The sequence below is a fragment of the Gobio gobio genome, assembly GCF_949357685.1.
Source record: "Gobio gobio genome assembly, chromosome: 10".
Classification (NCBI taxonomy): domain Eukaryota; kingdom Metazoa; phylum Chordata; class Actinopteri; order Cypriniformes; family Gobionidae; genus Gobio; species Gobio gobio.
Window position 1 is genome coordinate 6,518,080 of NC_137116.1, and position 23,443 is coordinate 6,541,522.

The following is a 23,443-nucleotide window of genomic DNA, read 5'->3' on the forward strand; positions in this document are numbered from 1 at the left end:
TGTTAAAAAACTACTGTCAGGATTCACTAAAGTCATGCAATGATAAATTAGCGCTCAAAAGGCGTGGACAGGGTTATTTTTGCGGCTGACGTTATAGCATATGCATTTGTATGAGTTTCCCTTTCAGACGCAGTATTTATGTGAGGAGAGTCTTTAAATGAATCATTCATACAAAGTGATTTACTAAGGTTTGCACTCGTCAATTTACTGGTGTTTGCGCCATTATTTACCGCCCCAAAAAAAGCATGTCCTAAACCAGATGCTCTTGGTAGATTGTGTTGGTCATTATGGAAATGATCCGGCTGTGTCTGTGTTCTTTCATTTGCATGTCGTCAGTAGATTACACGGTGAACTTTCCACTCCAATTAGCGCTTTTATGGGATTGCGCTCTCAAGCTAATTTGCCATTTAGTAAATCTGGCCCTAACTGTTTATTTGATTTACTGTATTATTTTTGTTAGTATGTTATTGTCATTGCTTTTTATAAGTTATGTAAACAATATATTAATAAATATATATATAAATAAAATGACAATGACTTTGACATGCGTGTTGACTCACAGACACCAGTCCTTTCCCTCCTCGCGTCAGTCCTTCCCTCAGTCCGCTGGGCTGCTTGTTCATGGCCTCTCGTCTCTTCTGCTGGTACTCCTCATCCATCGTCATGGCGGCCACACCTTTAGCCATCGCTCCAGTGATCCGAGACGCTGCTCCAGCCAGACCGCCTGAGAAGATGACAACAGAAAGAAACTATGAATAGGTCAGAATTTGAGTGGAAGAACAGTGCTGGTTATTCCAATTTGTTTCGATTTTAAGAAAACAGTCTCTGAATTCATAACTTCAAAGATTACTCACATCATCAGTGTATTATTGCATGTTGGAAAAAGAGAGTACTTACCCACAGCCCCTCCAACCAGAGCTTTCACCCCGAGTGCCATCCCTTCCATAAACTCCTCTGGCCCCTGTATGGCACCCTGACAAACACACACACACATTCATGGTTAAGGCCAGTAAAACACACTGCAGTGAGTATCAATAGATTTGTTTCCATCTAAAGTTGCGAATTTAACTTGGAATTGGAATATCGCATAGAACATTTGTGAAGCAGTGTTTCCATCCCATGTGTTCAAATAGTCACTTCCTAGTGAAATTGGCGCAAAATATCTGTAATAAAAATGAAAGTTGTTGCAATCGAGGAAGCCGCTGTGGCTCTTTTTTTACTACATCATGAATTACTATCAATATTATGATTATTTGTATGCAATAAACGCGGTCATGTTCTCTTGCGTTGGGATGCTGGTGTTTGGGAACGCAATCGTGTGAGACACTTCAGGAGGGAATTAAACCAAATCATTCTGATGACAGATTTCGGCTCAGGCGTTTCAGAGCCACCAAACCAACATTTGAGATGCTGTGATGCGATTGGTCCACCAGTTAGTCCAGTTATCACATCACAGCCTCTGTTGTTCTGTTTTTGATGTGTATCGAGGGATTTATTCAGTAAATGTGTTTCCATTGTAGTTTATGCGCATATCTTATCAGATTAAAAAAATGTATCTGCCTCAATTGAGCTCATACATTTTATGTGCATTTTTAGAATGCACATTTTAGAATTTAATTGTAGTTAACTATAATAACCTGCTCTCTACACAGTGGAGAAATATAACTATGAATAAATATTAGTGCTTGGCAAATTATGGCGTTAACGCAGGCAATTAATTTGTTCAGTTTAACGCATTAAAAATATTTAGCGCAATTAACGCAGCGTCCGTTTTTATATCTTATTTTGCCCAGCGTTACATTATATGATCCCGCTCTTATTCATGTAAATGCTTTTAAACCATCAAGTGCGAAAAGACACAAGAGAACACGCTGCGTGTCAATGTCCTGTCTGTGTGGGTGCGTCTCGATCCATTCCCTAGTGCAGTAGTCAGGGCACTGATCAGGGAGACGGCCACATTCATGTACGATATACTGATTCACCACCTAGGAAGATAGGGAGCTAGCTGACACACACACACTTGACGCACGTGCCAGTCTCGTGCACATATCGAGTTCTCTTTCGCTCTTGAACAAACAATAAAAACAACAGAGAATGTTGCTCTCATATTAGGAGTCTTAAATTAGTTAAATAACGTCTTAAATGAACTTGAGAAAATGAGATGCACGTGACCGCGTCAGATTCGCGTCATGTTCGGCAGCGGCCGATCTTAAAGTGACAGCAGCACTGATGATGTCTGTCATTAATGTTCATCAAAGAACAATGGGAAAAGAAAAAAGATGATTAATCTATATTTCATTTATAATTATTATTATGCAGTTAAGAAAGGTGTTGATAACTATTACATTTCTGTATATGTCTAACAGGGAAGGCCACAGGTAAATATAACATTTATTATAATGGGTTTATTTAAAGATTGTTTTAAGTTCACTTAAATTAAAAGTTTTTTTTAAAGCCTAATAAATGTTGAAATTGGTAGCTTTCATTTATACTGTAATGTAATGTCATTAATGTTTCATAGAGACATTAGTATCAGTGACACTGGCCTTCATTCATAAAAAGATGCCACTACAACACATATTTAAAATATGCTGTCTTTAAATTGTTTCTACATTAATTTGGAGAGTAACTGAAATGAATACAATGTCAAAATATTAAAAACTCCAAAAATATTAAAAACTTGTGATTAATCGCGATTAATTACAGGAACATTTTGATTAATTAGTTAATTTGTATCGTGGTTCAAGCATTTTAAGGCCTTTAAGCGTATTCGTAAAAAGGTATTATGTTTATTTTAGCAAGCCTATAATCACCAACATCATAGATGGAAAAGACAATTTTCAGCCAAAACAGACAATTTACATTTTTAAGGCTTTTTAACAGTTATTGAGGTTGAGCCAAAAACCTAGGACTAGTTCGCCAAAGTAGGTTTTTGAAATAATCTCAATTCAATTGACATCGGTGGTCCTAAAGGCTAAGATGTGGTAAAAATAGTGTGATATACAATCGGGCGCCACCCCCGGTTGGACGATTTCCTTCGAATTTTTCACAGGCCTCTCATAGTTTTTGAGATGGCCGAATGTCCTTGTAGATAATCGCGGCACCTTTTATGAAGACACCGCATGCCAGTTTTCAAGTCAATCAGACTGGAAAAACTGACTGTTGCAGAGCTATTGCTGTTTTATTTTCATTTTTTTTCATTTTATAGTGCCACCAAGTGGCCAGTTGCCATGTAGGTGTACCAAGTTTTGAAGAAATTATCTTGTTTTATTCATCTTGAGCCAAGGATTTCAACAATATAAGACATTGGAGTCTGTGACGAACGTTTTAGGGGTTATGAGCATTACATACTTCAGATCGCTGTAGTGCCACCTTTAGGCCAATTGGGGCGAGCCTTAATGCCGTTGTAGATGGGATTTTCTCTACGACTTACGGTTTTGGTCTGCCCGCTCACTTTTAGGGGACTATGCTGATACTTGGAAATTCTAACAATTACAAAAGGGTTTCAGCGCTACGTGCTTGAACACCTAATAACTAGGAATAGTTGTGCTCAGTAAAAAAAAACTTGGAACTTATTTCATTTCAAAACCCAAACATTAAAAATACCCAGATTAAAATTAAAGCATTAACATTTTACATTAAAAGGATAGTTCACCCAAAATTTAAATTCTGTCATCATTTACTCACCCACAAGTTGTTCCAAATCTGTATGAATTTCTTTCTTCTCCTGAACACAAAAGAAGATATTTTGAAGATGTGTGTAACCAAACAGTGGATGGACCCTATTTACTTCCGTAGTATGTTTTAAAAGGTACCAGAAACTGTTTGGTTACCCACATCCTTCAAAATATCTTCTTTTGCAAAAGAAAGAAATTCATACAGGTTTGGAACAACTTGAGGGTGAGCCAATAATGACAGACTTTTCATTTTTTGGGATGAACTATCCTTTTAAATGAACATTTAAATCTCACATTTTTACAGTAACTAGTTTGATGAGCTAACATGAACTAATGAGATGGGTGTGCCTCTCATCAAATTTAGTTTATTCTTGGAGTGATGGATGACAGACAGACTCTAAGGTCATTCTCCACATTCAAACAAGCCCTGTTTGTTTTCATTGCAGCCAAAGTTGAGAATGATGTTTTGCATATGTAAGTGGTAGGAAAGGGAAGCAATATTCCCATGGTCTTGGCAGTGAGTTCATTTGAATAAGGAACATAACGAGTCAAAATAAAACACGTCAAAACTCCATGAAGCACAACAAGCATACCGGTGAGAACACTCGTGTAGGGCCTACATTAAATACTAAAAGCTAAAAATGAATAATGTAAATGAACAAAAATTTGTATTGCATATGCAATCCTGTGAAACCAGGGGGTGTTGCAGTAGTGGACACGGGCTTCCATTACAAATGACATAGCTACTAAACGTCTTAAACAATATTCATTTAAAAATATAGGCACAGCTGAAAAATATACTGCACATACAAATTAAGTCAATCAAATTAAAATGAATATCAGCAGAATGGATTATGCTATTTTATGAAATGTCATATTATAGGCTACCATTGTAAACAAATCTTGAATTGATCGTCTCAGGTGGGAGCAGAGATAAACAAAAAATAAATAAATAAAAAACTGACGGATAAAAATAGAACAGAAAAAAATTAAACCTAGCCTCTTGACTCTTAATGCTTTTTTTTCTTACGTGTGTTAAGAAAGCGCGAAGAAATATTGTGGTTCGCCTTACTGCGTGCATATTTATACAGGTAATATAATACCATTTATAACTTATAAATGGTATTATATGGCCTGTATAAATATGCACGCATTTCACCTCTTCACCCCTACCAAAACGCCTACGAATTGCTGCTTAGTGTATCTCTTGTTGAAAATGAGCCAGACACTTGCGCTTTCCGCGTCCCTTGTGAAACTGTCTTTATATTAAAGTGCTGCCGGCCCAATTTATGACCAGCCCATCAAGAATTTTCCCGATGGCCACTCCCTGTCTGACGATTCCGTTCATAGGGCTCTACAATTATTTAGCGGACCCCCTGGCAACGGGTAGCGGACCCCACTTTGAGAACCACTGCTTTAGAGGGTCACAAATGGTGCATCTCATCAATCGTTGTGTGTGAAGAGTTAAAGTTTCACCTGATAAGGCTCATAAAAGAAGGCCTCGACGCCTTCAGACAGACCACGGATCAGTCCAAACGGGTTCCCAAGGACGTCTAAACCCAAAACCAGAACATACATCTGTTTGATAGCCTAAAACACACAAGCACAGATACATAAAAACATGTTTTAAACACGCTGAAATCACCAGCAGTCTCGGAGTGTTAAAGGTGAAGGGTCACCTGTTTGGAATAATGGCGGACAACCTCCCACTGCAGCTGCTGAGTGGTGCGGAACTGGTACGTCAGCTCAAAGAAGGCAAGTCTAGAGAAAGAAAGGACACAAATGCATCAATGTAAATGTAAGCATTTCAATCATATGAGACTCTGCACATACGCAATGGCCTGCTTACTCATAATATCTTATGAGGATGCAACCTGTACACAATTCAAGGGATAGTTCACCCAAAAATGAAAATTAGCCTATCATCCTAGGTGTATATGACTTTCTTCTATCAGATGAATAAAATCGGAGTTATATTACAAAAGTCCAGGCTAATCCAAGCATTAGAATTGGATTCATAGTTGCTCTGTTTTTGAAGTCCATAAAAAGTGCATCTGTCCATCAAATAACGTGCTCCACGCGGCTCCGGGGTGTTAATAAAGGCCTTCTGAAGCAAATCGACGCGTTTGTGTAAGAAAAATATCCATATTTATAACTTTATCAAGTAAACTTTCGGCCTTCCGTGGAAAAGTGTTGAATGTTGAAAGTGAAACTCAAGATGCATACATGACGTCATGACGAGCCTACCTGGTCGCGTTATGCTGCGTTCCAGGTAGCCAAAAACATGGGTTACGGGTTGTCTGGAACGCGGCATTAGTCTTTCGATCGGCAGGGGAACTTTCAACAATTTTTTGTTTACTTTTAAGTTTTAAATATGGATATTTTTCTTACACAAACGCGTCGATTCGCTTCAGAAGGCCTTTATTAACACCCCAGAGCCGCGTGGAGCACGTTATTTGATAGGCAGATGCACTGATTAGCCTGGACTTTTGTAATATAACTTTGATTTTATTCGCCTGAAAGAAGAATGTCATATACACCTAGGATGACTTGAGGGTGAGTAAATTATGGGCTAATTTTCATTTTTGGGTGAACTATCCCTTTCAGTATGTATGGAATATCCACAAAACCTACATTTGGCCTGTGCAGTACAGAATCAGATCAGACAACACTGGGTACCGTATCCCACAATTCATTGCCCTTGATTTGATCTTGCCTTTCCAATTTCACAAAAAAAAAAAAAAAAAGTATACTTTTTTCCATTAATGATACATTAAAGTGTTCTAAAGTGATCAAAAAAAAAGTATAATGTTACAAAAGAATTCTATACAAAAAAGGCTGTTCTTTTGAATTTTCTATTCATCAAAAAATCCTGAATAAAATCATCATCATCATCATCATCGTCATCTTCCGCTTATCCGGGGCCGGGTCGCGGGGGCAACAGTCTAAGCAGAGACGCCCAGACTTCCCTCTCCCTAGCCACTTCCTCCAGCTCTTCCGGGGGAACCCCGAGGCGCTCCCAGGCCAGCCGGGAGACATAATCCCTCCAGCGTGTCCTAGGTCTTCCCCGGGGCCTCCTCCCGGTGGGACGTGCCAGGAACACCTCCCTGGGAAGGCGTCCAGGAGGCATCCGAAATAGATGCCCGAGCCACCTCAGCTGGCTCCTCTCGATGTGGAGGAGCAACGGCTCTATTCTGAGCTCCTCCCGAGTGGCCGAGCTTCTCACCCTATCTCTAAGGGAGCGCCCAGCCACCCTACGGAGAAAGCTCATTTCGGCCGCCTGTATCCGGGATCTTGTCCTTTCATAGGTGAGAGTAGGAACGTAGATTGACCGGTAAATCAAGAGCTTTGCCTTACAGCTCAGCTCCTTCTTTACCACGACAGACCGGTACATCGACTGCATTACTGTAGAAGCTGCATCGATCCGTCTGTCAATCTCCCGTTCCATCCTTCCCTCACTCGTGAACAAGACCCCAAGATACCTGAACTACACCACTTGAGGCAGGAACTCTCCACCAACCTGAAGGTGGCAATCCACCATTTTTCCGACTGAGAATAAAATAAATAAAATAAAATAAAAAATTTAAATATTAATATATTATTTCAACAATGATAATAATCAAAAATGTTTCTTGAGCAGCAATTCAGCATATTAGAATGATTTCTGAAGGATCAAAAGGATTTAAAATATATAAAAAAACGATTAAATTAAATTGCACTAATATTTCATAATATTATGCTTTACTGTATTTTTTTATCAAATAAATCCAGTCTTGTTGAGCAGAAGAAATTTCTGTCAAAACAAACTTCTGAACCATACCACAATATCAAACTAATTACAACAAAAATACAACATTAAGTAAACATTAATATATGAGATGATATCTGGATAGTGCCTAATGAATTAAACAGGCAACATAACGAGGCTATAAGAACATTTAGCATATTACACACTGCATAATGCATGCTGTTTCACATTAGGGGTTGAATGACTTCAGATTTTTTAAAGTTGACATTTATGCGATTAAAGTCGAGTCGACGTCGACTAGTCGCTGATAACGCCATTAATGGACAAATAAGCCTGAACCTCGAGCTGAGACTGAACGTGGGTTTTCTTGTACACAGCTATGGCATAGGTCACAGATCTACCCACAAGGCTATTGCTCCTAAATGACAGCATATTTTATCAGTTCTTTTGTCTTTGGGCCGTTATATATCTCACAGACTTCTGCATACAGATAAAGATACAGATAAATAATTAGTGAGAGAGCAATTGCGTGTGAATTCATTCTGCCTGGCAGCGTCTCTCTACTAATAGTGAAGCTGTGGGTTTCAGTTACTAACAAATATATGCTAGAACTCTTCGGTTTCTAAGCTATTTTATTGATATTCACAGAACAGTGCTGACAGTAAGTTTCAGCGCTACTGATTGTTTCTGTATGAGCGCTACTGACTCTGTGTGTGTGTGTGTTACAATCCAGCACAGCATCAGTTTAGAACGGTAATTAACTTACGTGTTCAATAAGCTGTTTAAATCGTGCATTCACCTGATCAATATTGAGCATGAGATGGTGTAATCCAACATATCTTGTGGAGCTCTTTGAGTATGCTTTTATTTGTCATTTTAACTGTTGGAAACAGAGCATGAAAGTGGATTTCAAAGATTTCTTATCCTGTTGCGCCCTCTATAGTCCATGATCAGAGACTAGATGACGTCAAGCTTAAAGGAATAGTCCACCCGAAAATGAAAATTATCCCATTCATTTACTCACCCTCAAGTCCTCCTAGGTGTTTATGACATTCTTCTTTCAGACTAATACGCTATTTTCACGCTATTAAAATGGTGCTCCTCTAATATTATTGCAAATTTAAAAGCACTTGTTAAGAATTGGTTATATTTCCTGTGTTCACAGTAAAGCCAAGGTTTTAAGCTTTAACATAACACTTGGCTTAACTTTTTAGGTTTAAAAGGTTAAAACCTAAAACTTTAACAAAAAGCACAAAGTTAAACTAAAAATCAAATCAAATTCAAAATATTAATATAAAACTATAATAGTATATAAATAATACTAGCATACAAAATAAACTGCTCAGTATGCAGTAAAATTGGCATGCTAGTATGCTGTAAATCTAAATGACCAAGATGCCGGTCTGATAATGAACCCTCCCCTTGACATGCGAGTTCTCCTACAAGCTTAATTTCTAGCCAGCTTGGTTTTGTCTTTCCACTAGAGGGCAGTGTGACAGTGCAAACACTGAAGTGAAGAGTGATTTTCACAGCATCTAACCACCTGTGAAATCCAGAAATACCCAATGTGTGATCTGAGGGTTTGGCTGGGCAGAATGAGGAACTGTAGGGATGTACGGCCACAGTGAGAATGAGTGCTGTGAAGTGAATGCAAGTACTTGAAGAGGACGTCCTGGGCGTCAGTGAGCGTCGCTCCAATACTCTTCAGCAGGAGGTGGAGAGACTGAACGGGAATGACCTCTGTGTCTCTCGCTTTCTTATTCCCATCTTCACCAGTGGTGCTCAGAGAGAAACTCAAGTGAAGCTGCCACACACAAACACACACACACACACACACACACACACACACACACACACACACACACACACACACACACACACACACACACACACACACACACACACACACACACACACACACACACACACACACACAGTTACACACTACATTGTACACTCAAAATGTGTTGATTTTGAAAACGCGATTTTACCTTCAGTGACCAAAGTTTGTCATAAATATTAAACCTTTGTGACGATCACAGTGAATTTGACAGTGGGTTTTAATCAGCAACAATGCATTAAGCTGATTAAAAGCGAAAGTAAAGACATAATCTTAGAAAATAGTTCTATTCATCAGAACTCAGTGAGTCGATTCAGCAGTTTGGATCGCCAAATTCCAGCAGTTTGGTGGTTTGACACGCGATCCGAATCATGATTCGACTCACTGATTCATAACGCTTCGAAGCTTCATGATGCCGTGTTTTGAAATCGTCATCACTATATAAGTTGTTATTTAGGGGTTTTTGCGCACAAAAACTATTATCGTAAAGTTATTGTAGAACCACTGTAGTGAAATGGACTTTGTAACGACGTCTTTAGTACCTTTTAAGGGTCTTGAGAGTGTACAGTGCATTGTGCCAATGGAGGCCTTTCAGAGCCATCAGATTTCAACTAAAATATCTTCATTTGTGTTCTGAAGATGAACGGAGGTCTTACGGGTGTCGAACGACATGAGGGTAAGTAATTAATGACAGAATTTTCATTTTTGGGTGAACTAACCCTTTAAGTTACACGCAACACAATATACACATGGATTTGTAAGCTCACCGTTACACAAATACATATCTATCCTGTGACAGCTGTAATTCAATGGACAATTAAATGCACAGCCATAACCACTTTGTTCTCTGCATCGAAGATATATATGAAGACGCTGTTGCATACCGTTGATAACTTTTGAGGCTTATTTTGTGGAGTTTTTATAAGCCGTTTGGTCGGTTAAATGGCCGTAAAGAGTGGTTACATTCACAGTGTGGATGAATCGCGTTTGTGTGAAGACTCAGGATCTATTGAAGAGAACGTAGAAAAACGCAGAAACTCATAAAACACGTTTATGATCCATTACTGCATCTCTCACTTACTGTGTGCGATCTCACTGTTTGAAGCGCCAGTCAGAGGAAAATGCCTATCAGCGTGTGCTGTCATGAATTAAGCAACGCGTCTACTCATAGGACAAAGACACGCAGTCTCATGAATAATTATGAGACACCGATGAGTCATCCCTGTACTATAGTATGAGAAAACGTCAACCTATGACATTGACATGAAGACGAATTTAAACCAGGAAGTTGAAAATAGAGCAAAAAGGTTTAAAATTAACTCGTTTTCTCACACATTCAAAACTAACAGATGGTAACATTGTCTTCCATGGTGTTCAACACACATACTTTTGTTAAAATCTCAGAAAATTTGGTTTAGGGTTTCATGACCCTTTAATAAATTTTAAATATTAATACGAATTGTTAAAGGTCCCGTTCTTCGTGTTTTTTTGAAGCTTTGATTGTGTTTACAGTGTGCAATATAACATGTGTTCATGTTTCGCGTGTAAAAAAACACAGTATTTTTCACACTATTTACTTATCTGTATACCGCTGTTTCCACTGTCCTAAAAACGGCTGGTGATTTCCTTGTTCTATAAAGTCCCTCCTTCAGAAATACGTAACGAGTTCTGATTGTGCAAGCGGTTCCTGTGCTGTGATTCGACCACAGCTTAGCGCACGTGAAAGCGGGTCCTGTGTTGTGATTCTACAGCAGCTTAGCGCACGTTGGAAAGGTCACGCCTCTTAACGGAGAGATGTATGCGTTCAATAATCTCTACAGCGTCCCTGGGAAAGCCAAACAAAGGTGATTTGACTCCTGGATGAAAATAACAGCGTCTCGATGACATGGCGATAAACACACTCAACGCAACAGTTCCTTTTCTCCACGCGACACGTCCGCTTCTCCACGTGGGACAGCAACAAGACCGCGCCCCCTTTTTCGCGTTTCTTTGTGGGCGGAGGTTAGTCTGTTCTACTGCTCTACTGACGTAATTAAAGAAGGAAGTACCAGGATGTAGTCCAAGCCAGCCGTTCGCTGTAGGCTTTGAAAGGGAACTTCTGTTAAATAAAATATCTCGCTTGGCATTGAACTTTGAGCTTTATAATTTTACAGGTATTATTTATGCTCTAACAGCAACATTACACACTAACTAAAGTTTGAACAATGGAATCGCGAAGAAGGGGACCTTTAAATGTGTTTATTTTAAAAATGCCTTCAACGGGGCTTGACATGAACTTTTCTGCTCAGCAGCCGCTGTGGCTAGTGGTTTTTCAAAGTTACTAGCCACTCAGCATTTTCATTGGCCACAATTTTGACATCGATACCATGGGGAAAAACTGTCACATAGATATTTTTAATATTCTCTCATAATTTGGCAGCAGGTTTATTAGGCTCCTGTCACTTTAAGACCTGACACATGGATCCATTATACTGTTACACATGCGTTTTCTTTCTCAACTGTTTACATTCACTTCAAACAGAACTGACTGTTGTGTTTACGTGAATACTCCCCAAGACCGGCATTTGGACATTATTTTGTGTTAAAGCGCAATAAGCAGCGGAAAAGAACTAAATTTAGTGCTGAGAGGAGGCTTTATGTGCATGCACTTTGAGTGTGAACACAAAATCTGCAGGGATTAGTAAAATTATGCGCAATACACACAATCCCACGGCAAAATTCAAGCCCTGTAACAGCAACAATATTCATCCGAAGCAAAAGAAGTGAGTGAGTGAGGGGAGGCGGGTTTGTGATTCGTTTGTCTGTCACTCGCTGTCGGAGAGATGAGAGATGAGAGAGAGACGCTGGTATCGTGTGTCTATTCCACGGGAAATGAGTATCTGAAGTGTTTCAGGTAGTTCAGTATCGATATGTAACAAAAAATCCCCCCAAAAATTGGACAATACTAGATTGAATTTACTGCTGAAATCACCCGGGTTGGCGGGTATTAATGTCAAGCCCTGGCCTTCAATGATTAAATATTACACATATAATATTTCGGTGTGGTCACAGTGAATTTGGCAGTAGGTTTTGGTAACTGACCTTTATGGGAGAGATGTGGAAGTACTCGTACAGGCTGATGGGGGACGTGTCTGTGGCCGAAACATGATTCAACTCAGTCTTAAGATAATCAATGTCCTTCTCAAACAACTCCACCTATAATACAACGCCACAACAGACATACAACAAGAGATCAAATCACTACTGGTCAAAGATTGTTTTTTATGTTTTTGACAGAAGTCTCTTCTGCTCAACAAGGTTGCATTTATTTGATCAATAATACAGTAAAAAAAATAAAATAATAATATATATATATATATATATATATATATATATATATATATATATATATATATATATATATATATATATATATATATATATATATATATATATATATATATATATATATATATATATATATATATATATATATATATAACAATGTAAAACAACCGTTTTCTTTATGAATACATTACTAAAATATAATTTCTTCATATTTCAAAGCTGAATTTTCAGCATCATTACTCCAGTCTTCAGTGTCACATGATCCTTCAGAAATCACTCTAATATGATGATTTGATGCTCAAGAAACATTTATGATTATTAATGTTCATATTTGTGTGGAAACCATGATAAGACATTTTTTTCAGGATTTATTGATAGAAATAGAAAGTTTAAAAGAACAGCATTTATTTGAATAAGACATTTTATGTAACATTATAAATGCCTTTACTGTCACTTTTGATCAATTTAATGCTGAAAATCGTCAATAAAGATGTGTTCTAATTAAAACCTACACCATTTAAAGTTGGAATAAATTGCAAGCATTAAATCCCCTATTGGGGGGAAGCTGTTCTGTGATGTGTTATTGTGTTTGACTACTCATTAATGGAGTTGCAGCCCATTCAGAGGACTTCATAATTGATCATTTCTTAGGTTTTATAGGAGCATTACCTCCTGTTCAGATGTGACAGCATTGGCGTGTTCAGCAGTGAAGAGCTCAAGTATGGCATAGAGGAAGCCGAGGTCCATGCGCAGGTCCATCTCCTGAATCAACACTTTAAAATACCTGTAGGGAAAAAAATAAAACATATTTTGCTATTTGTCTGAGAGCAAGAGACAGCGAGAGGAATGAAACATAGGGCCCTATGACGCAGATGGAATCGCGGAATCCAGTCATAAAAACGTAATTTAGTTTATAACGTAAAATTTCCCGAAATTTGTTACATTTTAGATTAATAAATAAAAAGCAGCCTCACTTTATGAGGAAATGAACGCATGAACTTCATGCACTATTATTCTTATTATTTATTATTAGTAGTAATAATAATAATATAAATTATTGAAACGTTACTTTATTGAATAATTGTTCTTCCATGTTTTAATGTTAACAGTAAAGCTCAGTTGTGCAGCCTTTTTTTTGACAAAAAGTGTAATTTCATATGATTAAAAGATTAATTAAATTAATGTTTAATGCCTTCATTTGATCCCCAGAAAAATGAAAACAAAAATTTCTATAATTTTTTTTTATAATTAATACAATTTAAAATTAATGAATTGTTTTTAAATTAATAAAGTGTTGTTTTTATGAATTAAATTAATATGACATGCTTTTCGATTATTATAATGTAATTAAACCATTTAAATGGAATCCAGAAAACTTAAGACAGAAAACACAGAATTTGGTAAAACTAAAACGGAATTTGAAAAAACAAAAAAACCCATCGGATTTCATTGGGCCCCAGAAACAGAGGAGAGACTGTAGGAAGAGGAGACACACTTGATGCGCAGAATGTCTGAGTGTCCGGCTGCTCTGGTGATGATGCTGACATCAGTGAGCGGTTTCGGCTCTTTAATAAAAAAAGAACAAAAATGAACATGTATTAATTAGATGTAACAATACATGTAACAATACATGTAACAATTCCAGATTGGTCAGACCCAAAACAAACAAATTATTTAATAAAAATAATTAAATAAATTATAAATAAATACAAATGCATATGATTTTGCATTGCTCTTCCTCTCAAGGCTGCGGATCGACTGACCTGAGTCCATGCTGACCGACTTGGGCGGTTTGACGGGGTAGAACACAAATGGGAAGATGGCTCCAGGCAACTGGTTTTGGATCTGATAAGTGAACAGAGCTGTTATAATAATTTTGTGCATTGACCATAATAAATATATGAATTTGTGTGTTATATATGAAAAGGTCCGATAAATGACCAGGGCCGCATTTCCCACAAGGATTGTGAGCCTATGTTGATTGTGAAGACCATAGTCCTCTACGATCAACTTAGCTCACAATGCTTTTGGGAAACACAGCCCTAAGCTGTGCCAGTTGCTTTATTGGGTGTGAAACAGACCTGAATCCTGTTGATCTGGACTCGGTAGGCTTTCTGACGGGAGGAGACACTGTACTCAACCTTTAGTGCTGGCAGGAAGATCCTCCTGAGAGGAGCATCAAAGGGCTGCATTATCCTCATGTCCTCCCCATTTGCAGCAAACATCACCTGATGGATATACGGTACAGCCAGAGATCAATTAAAACAAGCATGACTTCTCCGATTGCCTTCTCTCCTTCTGCAGTCTGTGTTATTTTGCATCTTGGCAGGGGGTTGCCGATGCTGGCATCTTTAAATGAAAGGTGGCCGATGACCGATATAATGGCCATTATATAAACACTTTAAAAATAGCAAATAACACATGTATAACAAAATTGTAAGCAAAATGCAATATTCATTTTAATTACAAATAAGTAATTAGAAAATGAATCAATCTGAAAAAAAAAATCAATCTCTAAAAATATAGCTGCAAAAGCAGCGATGTTGGGCCCAAACCCTGGTGCTGCCGCCACCACCCCGGTGGCTTTAGGGAAACTGTGCAAGCCCAATATGCATTTAAAGCGGGTAAATATAAAAGGACTAAGTCAAAGCCAGATACAGCACATTTACTGCAGCAGCTGGTGCCACAGTGACCGCAAAACACAATAGCCACATCCATGAGATCATTTAAATAAATACAGATTAATTTAAATGAGTTGAAATGGATAAGTTGGAGAATGTTTACCAGTTGAGCCAGAAAATTCAACATTTAAAAAAACAACAACAAATCAAACCTGTGACAGAAAGCAGTTTTTGATAATGCCTAAATATATACAAATGCAATAGCTAATAATTAATTGTCTGAAAACTATTCTCAGCAACAAGGCTTTACTCAACCCTGTTTAAAAACAGGCCTATGGTTATACTATGTATTATATTTGATATTATTTCTATCTTTTAAACAGATAGCATGAATTCTGCATATTTTTAACTTAAATGCAATTATTATAATGCAATAATATAGAATTTATATAGAAATAAATGGTGTATAATTTATTAATTTACAAGATATGAGACTCTTCCAGTTCCATTTTTGTCATTAATTTATTCATCATGGCAACACTGTTTAAGATATCCAATACATGTTCATAATTTGGCATTTTCAATATATAATTGGCATCATGTTGAGAAAGTTTGGTGTGAATCGTATGGTGGCCTTTAGAGCAGCAGTAAAAAAATTCAGAGCTTGGTTAAAAAAATCCACATTCAAACAAAAATAGCCGACTTCCTGTTGGTCGGGGCTAATAATTGCAAATTAGAAAGTTGTCGGCGCTATAGAGCCCCTCCTTCACACCCGTTTTTAAAGGCTTTGCCCATATCTTCTGGCTGACAACATTGATGTTGGTGTTGAGCTTCATGCAATATGATGCTAATAGCCTCAAAAACACCCAAAAAGAATACTAAAGTTTGACGCGTTGCCTTGACAACAGTATTCAAGATATCAATAATCCTTTCACATCGTCTGCTAAATGAATAAATGTAAATGTAATCAGTCATACTATAGTATTTTTCAAAAATGTGTTTAAAAAAATCCCAATTTCTGGCACTTATCGGCCAAACTGAAAAACATATTGACCCTGCTTTAAAACATGCCAAATAGTGGCCGATACAGTTCAGCCTTGGTGATGTATTGGTCGACCACTAAAAAAGATCCAATCATAACAGGTAATTTACATGTAGAAGCCTTAAAGATACAGTAGCCAAAACATACAGTTTAATTCAAATGATGACAACTGTTTTAAAATAATATGTCTTGTCTGTAGGGCTGTGAATTGGTTCCTATATGCACTAACCTGGTAGTCGTTCTCTAGGTCGATGATGGTGCTGTCCACTGGACCGCTCTCCATATAATCTCTGTAGTGCTGCTCCAACATCATAGCCTCTTTAACACTCATGACCTTCCATCGGCTGCGCCTCTTAGGCTTTGTTTCCCACACCACATCAGAACTAACCAACACACATAAATAAAGTTAACTTGATCCATTTCTATAAGCAAAATATATTTTGCTCTTATACCATCTTACAGGGCCATTTACACCAAGGACGATAAGTATAACTATAACTATAGTTATTTAATATATAACTATAACTATTTAATAATCATTCTAATTCAATGAGAACAGCAGTCCACACCACAACTATAACGATGACAGCACAGAGGAACGATATTGTGGGAATCACTTTTTTTCCAGCTGATGAACATCTGAACTGATAAAAACATTGACAGCCAATCAGAATCCCCCTGACTTTAAAGAGCTTGAGCATTTAAAATGGCTTACAATAAACAAAATGGTATTGTGCATTAATTTGCAAAAAAGAAGTACACTTTTGTATACTTTTAAAAAGAATACTTATTACTTAAATAATAAATTTAAAAGGATATACTTAAGAGCAAACTAAATGTAATGTTTTTGGGCACTTGATTGCATGTTATTTAAAATGAAAAGAAAATGTATCATTTTAAATTGATATTCAATATAATAAGTTGAACATAAAAGTGTTGAGTTTTTCTTGTACATCTTTATATGTAATTTCTTAATTGTCTTTGAAATATGGTTAAACTGTACTGACAAGCATTTATGGTAAACTAAAATATATTTTAATGCCATTTCTATTGAAACTTGTATGTCGTGCATTTAAAAAAAATGGTGTATATATTACATTCAGTATATTTAAAATATATTAACTTCAAATGTAATAATGAAAAACACACTACAGTTAAAATTATAATCAATTGCTTTACATGTGCTTTAATGTTAGTTAACACATAAAACGTGTACTTTAAAGCACATTATTAAAACATTATTTTAAATATACTTTAAAGTGAAACATTTAATTTGACATTATTACAATTGCACTTTTTTAAAAAGTAAACTTAAGTGTAAGAAACAGTCAGTACACTTAAGAGAACTTTCAGTATTATTTCAGTAATATTATATTATCTGCAAGTTCACATTCAATACCATTAAGGGCACTTTTTTCCCACAGGGTTGGTGTGGACACTACTATAGTTGTTATTATTATATATATATATATACACACTGATCAGGCATAACATTATGAAGTGAATAACACTGATTATCTCTTCATCACGACACCTGTTAGTGGGTAGGATATATTAGGCAGCAAGTGAACATTTTGCCCTCAAAGTTGATGTGTTAGAAGCAGGAAAAATGGGCAAGCGTAAGGATTTGAGCGAGTTTGACAAGGGCCAAAATTGTGATAGCTAATCGACTGGGTCAGAGCATCTCCAAAACTGCAGCTCTTGTGAGGTGTTCCCGGTTGCAGTGGCCAGTATCTATCAAAAGTGGTCCAAGGAAGGAACAGTGGTGAACTGGCGACAGGGTCATGGGCGGCCAAGGCTCATTGATATTCGGGGGGAGCCAAGGCTGGCCCGGTTTTTTGCGTATGGGGCTGAATAGCTGCAGACCGCCGAAAAGCGTCAACAGTGGGCATGTGATTATCATAACTGGACCATGGAGAAATGGAAGAAGGTGGCCTGGTCTGATGAATCACGTTTACTTTTACATCACGTGGATGGCCGGGTGCGTCGCTTACCTAGGGGAACACATGGCACCAGGATGTACTATGGAAAGAAGGCAAGTGTGATGCTTTGGGCAATGTTCTGCTGGGAAACCTTGAGTCTGCCATCCATGTGGATGTTACTTTGACACGTACCACCTACCTAAGCATTGTTGCAGACCATGTACACCCTTTCATGGAAACGGTATTTCCTGGTGGCTGTGGCTCTTTCAGCAGATAATGCGCATGCCACAAAGCAAAAATTGTTCAGGAATGGTTTGAAGAGCACAAAAACGAGTTTGAGGTGTTGACTTGGCCTCCAAATTCCCCAGATCTCAATCCAATTGAGCATCTGTGGGATGTGTTGAACAAACAAGTCCGATCCATGGAGGCCCCAATTCGCAACTTACAGGACTTAAAGGATCTGCTGCTAACGTCTTGGTGCCAGATACCACAGCACACCTTCAGGGGTCTAGTGGAGTCCATGCCTCGACAGGTCAGGGCTGTTTTGGCAGCAAAACGGCGTTGGGGACCAACACAATATTAGTCATATTGTCATGCCTGATCGGTGTATATCTTTAAAATGATTGTTCTTGATCTGAAAGGGCCTTAAACATACTTAACATTAAGTTCAGCTGAACATTAACACTTTTTTGTGTCAGACGTATGCCAACATGACACCCAGCAGTACCTGGTGATGCCAATGAAGGCCACTTCCTGGCTGGTGGTGTTGTTGACCAGTGAAATGCCCACGTTCTGTAACGATATGCTGATTTCCTGTTCAGCCAGCTCAATTTTCTCGTTCTCGCAAATGTTCTTGTAGACAGGCCGTTCTGTGGTGAAAAGTACCACACGTTGGAGGCCTTCATAAAATGAGTTGACGAATAACTTGCCCTCCTTGTTCACATCCAACAACTGGTCCTATAGAACAAACGAAAACAGAGACTCAGATGAGCATTCAGCTTCACGATTTTCAAACCTAGTTTTTATATTTCTCACCTCTTCACTCTTCAGCTCTCCTTTGAACTTGCCCCATCTCCAGCTCAGGATTCTCGAGCCGGTGGGTTCAGCCCAAGTGTAGTAGACCGCCTGACCTGGACCCAGCTCCTCCATTTCTGCTTGAGAGCTGCCAGAATCACACCATTAGTTCATACTTCCACATGAACAAACATCACACAAAAAAACCTTCACAAAAATTGCAACAAAGTTCAACAAACTCTGTTCAAAACAATAAAAACAAAAACACACTACCGCCCAAAGGTTTGAGGTATGATTTTTTTAATAACAAATTAATACTTTTTATTCAGCAAGAATGGATTGAATTGATTAAAAGCGGCAGTAAATACATTTATAATTTTATGGTTTCAAATTTAAAACTTTCCATTCATCAATTCATTCTGAAAAAATGTAACACGGTTTCCACTATTGTAACTGTTTTCAACATCAAATCAGCATATCAGAATTATTTCTGAAGGATCATGTGACAGTAAAGACTGGAATAATGATGTTGAAATTTCGGCTTTGCATCACAGAAATAAATGATATATTTTTTTAAAATATTCACATAGAAAACGATTATTTTAAATGGTAATAATATTTCACAATATTCCTGTTTTTACTGCATTTTCGATCATATAAAGTGAGCAGAAGATCCGCATATAAATTTTTTTTTTACAGAACCCAAACTTTTGAAAGGTAGTATGCATTGCAAATAAAGAAGAAAAAAAGAGAATATGATTTTATGGAATAGAGTTTGGACTATATGAAAGTGAGATAAGTTATGCTTTATCATTTGAGAGAGGAAGTTGAAATGACGGCAAGCAGCACAGCCGTCAGCCGCTCACAGGTGTTTATTATAGCATATAGAAACCACAGAAATAACTTTCAACGTTCAACTTTCATTTAACAGCAGCCAAAGTCACAACAAAGTGTCCAATGAGAGAAAAAAGGAAAATTATTCATGCTCTGTACATCTCATCAGAAAACGGAGTTCCGCTGAGACACAAAACGGTTCATTTGTTAGCAAATGGAAATGAAGCTGTAAGCACAGAAACAGGAAGCAAGTAGGCTAATTTCCGTCCACAAGGTTCAGAAGACAAAATAAAATCATTAGACGAGAGAAAAGACGAGTGTAAAGTTCAGTTCAGACTCGAACCTGAAAAGCTGTGGGAGGAAAGATAGTTAAAGAAGAAAACTGTGTTGATATCAAAGTGTTTTGGAAGGAGTCGTGCGGCTCCCTTCACCAGATCCTGCGTTAGATTGCGAGGAAAAGAAATGCTCCTGCTACATGCGTCTCAGCCATCATCGCTTTGTCTGTGCGAGTGTTTATGTGTGTGTTTGTGTACCAGAGGGAATCGGTCTCTTCCCCCAGTGATAAAGAGATATCCAGTATCTCATTCTGAACCCAAGTAGAACTTTTCCGCATCTTGGTGCTACAAGGGAAAGAAACATAAAACCACACAAAACAGACAATTAAAGCGATTAAAAATTAATACAGACTGTAGCGTAAAGTTTCAGTGGACGAAAGTTTGAGTTTAATTTTCACTGCATTAAAGGAACACCCCACTTAAAAAAAAAAAAAGAAAATAGGCTCTTTTTCCAACTCCCCTAGAGGAAAAAAGGTGAGTTTTACCGTTTTCTAATCCATTCAGCCGATCTCCAGGTCTGGCGGTAGCACTTTTAGCATAGCTTAGCATAGATCATTGAATCGGATTAGACCGTTAGACCATGGGTGTAATATCATTGCGCCTGCTACGGCAGCAAAGTTCCTTGATTATTAGGCAGGAATGAGAGTATAGTCCCTAGCTATATCGGCCTAACTTTTCATTTTCCGTCGGCCTTAGTACACGATGTAACTACAGACAAGTCAAGTTTTAAACAGAGATGTATAAAGTACTAGAGACACATACTTGAGTAAAAGTACAAGTTCCTTATCAAAAAAGTGACTTGAGTAGAAGTTGAAGTGCTCTTTAAGCACCACACTTAAGTAGAAGTACTAAAGTATTCAACATTTTTTGTACTTAAGTATTGCAAGTAGTTTACTTTAAAATGTACTACTCAAGTACTGAAAGTAAAAGTACAAGTATTGTGTTATGTAGTTATTAAAGAAAGTAGTCAAAAGTTTGAACATCATATTGTTTTTATTATTTCAAATGATTAAGCTAAAGGACAATCACAATGTTGGTAGGTAATTTTTCTACATATTGTCATATAAATAACCTGAAAATACTGTAGTTCATTAAGATTCAATCTTACTAACCACTCTTACTAAAAAAAAATGGGGTAAGCACACTTATATTCTCATTTCAAGAGGTGTTCTGAGTAAATGATTTATTTGTAACACTTTACAATATGGTTTGATCTGTTAACATTACATTAGTTAATGTATTAGACTAATAACTAACATGAACTAACCAAGATCAATACATTTGTTCCTGTATTTATTAATCTTTGTTAATCTTAGTTAATAAAAATACAGCTGTTCATTGTTTGTATATGTTACTTCACAGTGCACATTAACTATGTAAACAAATAGAGAGCAATTTGAGCGCAAGACGCTCGTGTTGTTTTAAAGACAGTGAATGCGCGCTCGCGGGGCTCTCTCGCGCGCTCTCTCTCTCTCTCGCACTCTTGCGCGCACTCTCTCTCTCTGGGTTTGGTTTTGGAATGGAATGATTCGTAACATTTTTATAATTGTAACGAGTAACGATGCAGCACATAAAAAAAATATTAAAAGTATTAAACTCATCGAAAATTTGTACTGAAGTAAAAGTGGAAGTAGGAGAACAAATTAATACTCTAGTAAAGTACAGATACTGCCTTTTAGTACTTAAGTACAGTAGTGAAGTAGTTCTACTTCGTTAATATACATCTCTGGTTTTAAATAGGAAAAATATTGCAATTCTTTGGTCATTTTTTTGAGCAAAATGCTAACGGTCTAATCAGATTCAATGATCTATGCTAAAAGTTCTACTGCCAGACCCGAGATCGGCTGAATGGATTCGAAAACTGTAAAACCCAACTGTTTAACTCTAGGGGAGTTGGAAAATTAGCTTATTTATAAAAATAAAATAAAAAGAGTGTTCCTTTAAGAACAGATTCAAACTCTAGAAAGTAGACAAGGCAAAAAAAAAAAAAAAAAAGCAAAACCATATTAACAATAAAAAAATCTTGAAAGTGGCTTAAAATTCTGTTGAAGATTCACTGGCTGCTCCCATCTGTTCAATGGCATTTTTTATGTGTTTCGCAAATGGATAAAGAAGCAAAAATTTAATTTAAATGTTGCATTTAAGAGAGTTTATCTTCTTTTTTTAAGCCTATATTTAAGTATATTTTAAAACACAAATTAAATAATTGTCTATTTATTTGTGAATTTAACATTTAAAAGTTACGCTTCTAATTTTGAATTATAAAATGGATAATTGATTTCTTCATTTTATTTTATTATCCATTAAAGTGAACATTTAGCTATAAATAATATACAGTGGGATTTTTTCCCTGCCCATGTATGAATTACTATATTGTATTGTATTGTAATGTTTTGTATTTAGGGCTGTCGAGTGATTCAAATTGTTAATCTAATTAATTACATGATATGGCGATTAATTAAATCGCAAATTAGGCTGAGAAGATCATTTAAAGTCACTATTGTGTTATTGTGATAGTTCACCCAAAAATGAAAATTAGCCCATGATTTACTCACCCTCAAGCCATCCTAGGTGTATATGACATTCTTCTTTCAGACGAACACAATCTGAGTTATATTAAACAAATATCCTGGCTAATCCAGTGAACTAAATTAACGTATTAAATCGACAGCCTCAATTATATTATATTATACATAATATGCAGAGATGTTGTAACCTCGACACATTTCACAATTGCAATGTTCATTTCATCAATAAAAACCAAATGCAAACACATACAGCACATGACTAACAGGGCCAAAAACAGTCCCGTCAACTGACCCTGACCATCGGACAATCCTTATTGTTGATCCTCACTTTGTCCTTAAACTCTGAAATACTTTGACCTTGCACATCATGAGTGGTTCTCACCTCTGATGGAACTGTAGTGTCTCGTCTTTTGTGTGGTTGATGAGGAGGAATGGAGCGGCACCATCATGGTAATCAGAGAACCGGATCACAGCAGAATGTTCTGTCAGATTCACGTCCACAATAATACCGCCCAACTAGAATCAAGAGTGAACAAGAAAGGGATCAATTGTGGG

At 37.1% G+C, this 23,443-nt stretch overlaps 1 protein-coding gene across 2 annotated transcripts in view; it reads right to left on the reverse strand.

Moving 5' to 3' along the window:
• The window catches only part of vps13a (vacuolar protein sorting 13 homolog A), a 115,832-nt gene that overhangs the window by 15,862 nt on the left and 76,527 nt on the right, over positions 1 to 23,443 (reverse strand). Inside the window, exons 51-65 of one of the 2 annotated variants that reach the window (XM_079827173.1) lie at positions 23,271 to 23,404; positions 20,559 to 20,645; positions 19,213 to 19,339; positions 18,905 to 19,134; positions 16,485 to 16,638; positions 14,674 to 14,820; positions 14,356 to 14,437; positions 14,088 to 14,157; positions 13,262 to 13,376; positions 12,347 to 12,460; positions 9,084 to 9,229; positions 5,357 to 5,438; positions 5,154 to 5,267; positions 898 to 973; positions 561 to 724 (exon numbers count right to left, since the gene is read on the reverse strand). In XM_079827173.1, coding sequence (XP_079683299.1) covers positions 561 to 724; positions 898 to 973; positions 5,154 to 5,267; positions 5,357 to 5,438; positions 9,084 to 9,229; positions 12,347 to 12,460; positions 13,262 to 13,376; positions 14,088 to 14,157; positions 14,356 to 14,437; positions 14,674 to 14,820; positions 16,485 to 16,638; positions 18,905 to 19,134; positions 19,213 to 19,339; positions 20,559 to 20,645; positions 23,271 to 23,404 — 1,842 coding nt within the window. The remainder of the gene's footprint in view (positions 1 to 560; positions 725 to 897; positions 974 to 5,153; positions 5,268 to 5,356; positions 5,439 to 9,083; positions 9,230 to 12,346; positions 12,461 to 13,261; positions 13,377 to 14,087; positions 14,158 to 14,355; positions 14,438 to 14,673; positions 14,821 to 16,484; positions 16,639 to 18,904; positions 19,135 to 19,212; positions 19,340 to 20,558; positions 20,646 to 23,270; positions 23,405 to 23,443) is intronic. The other variant, XM_079827174.1, reaches the window with a different exon arrangement.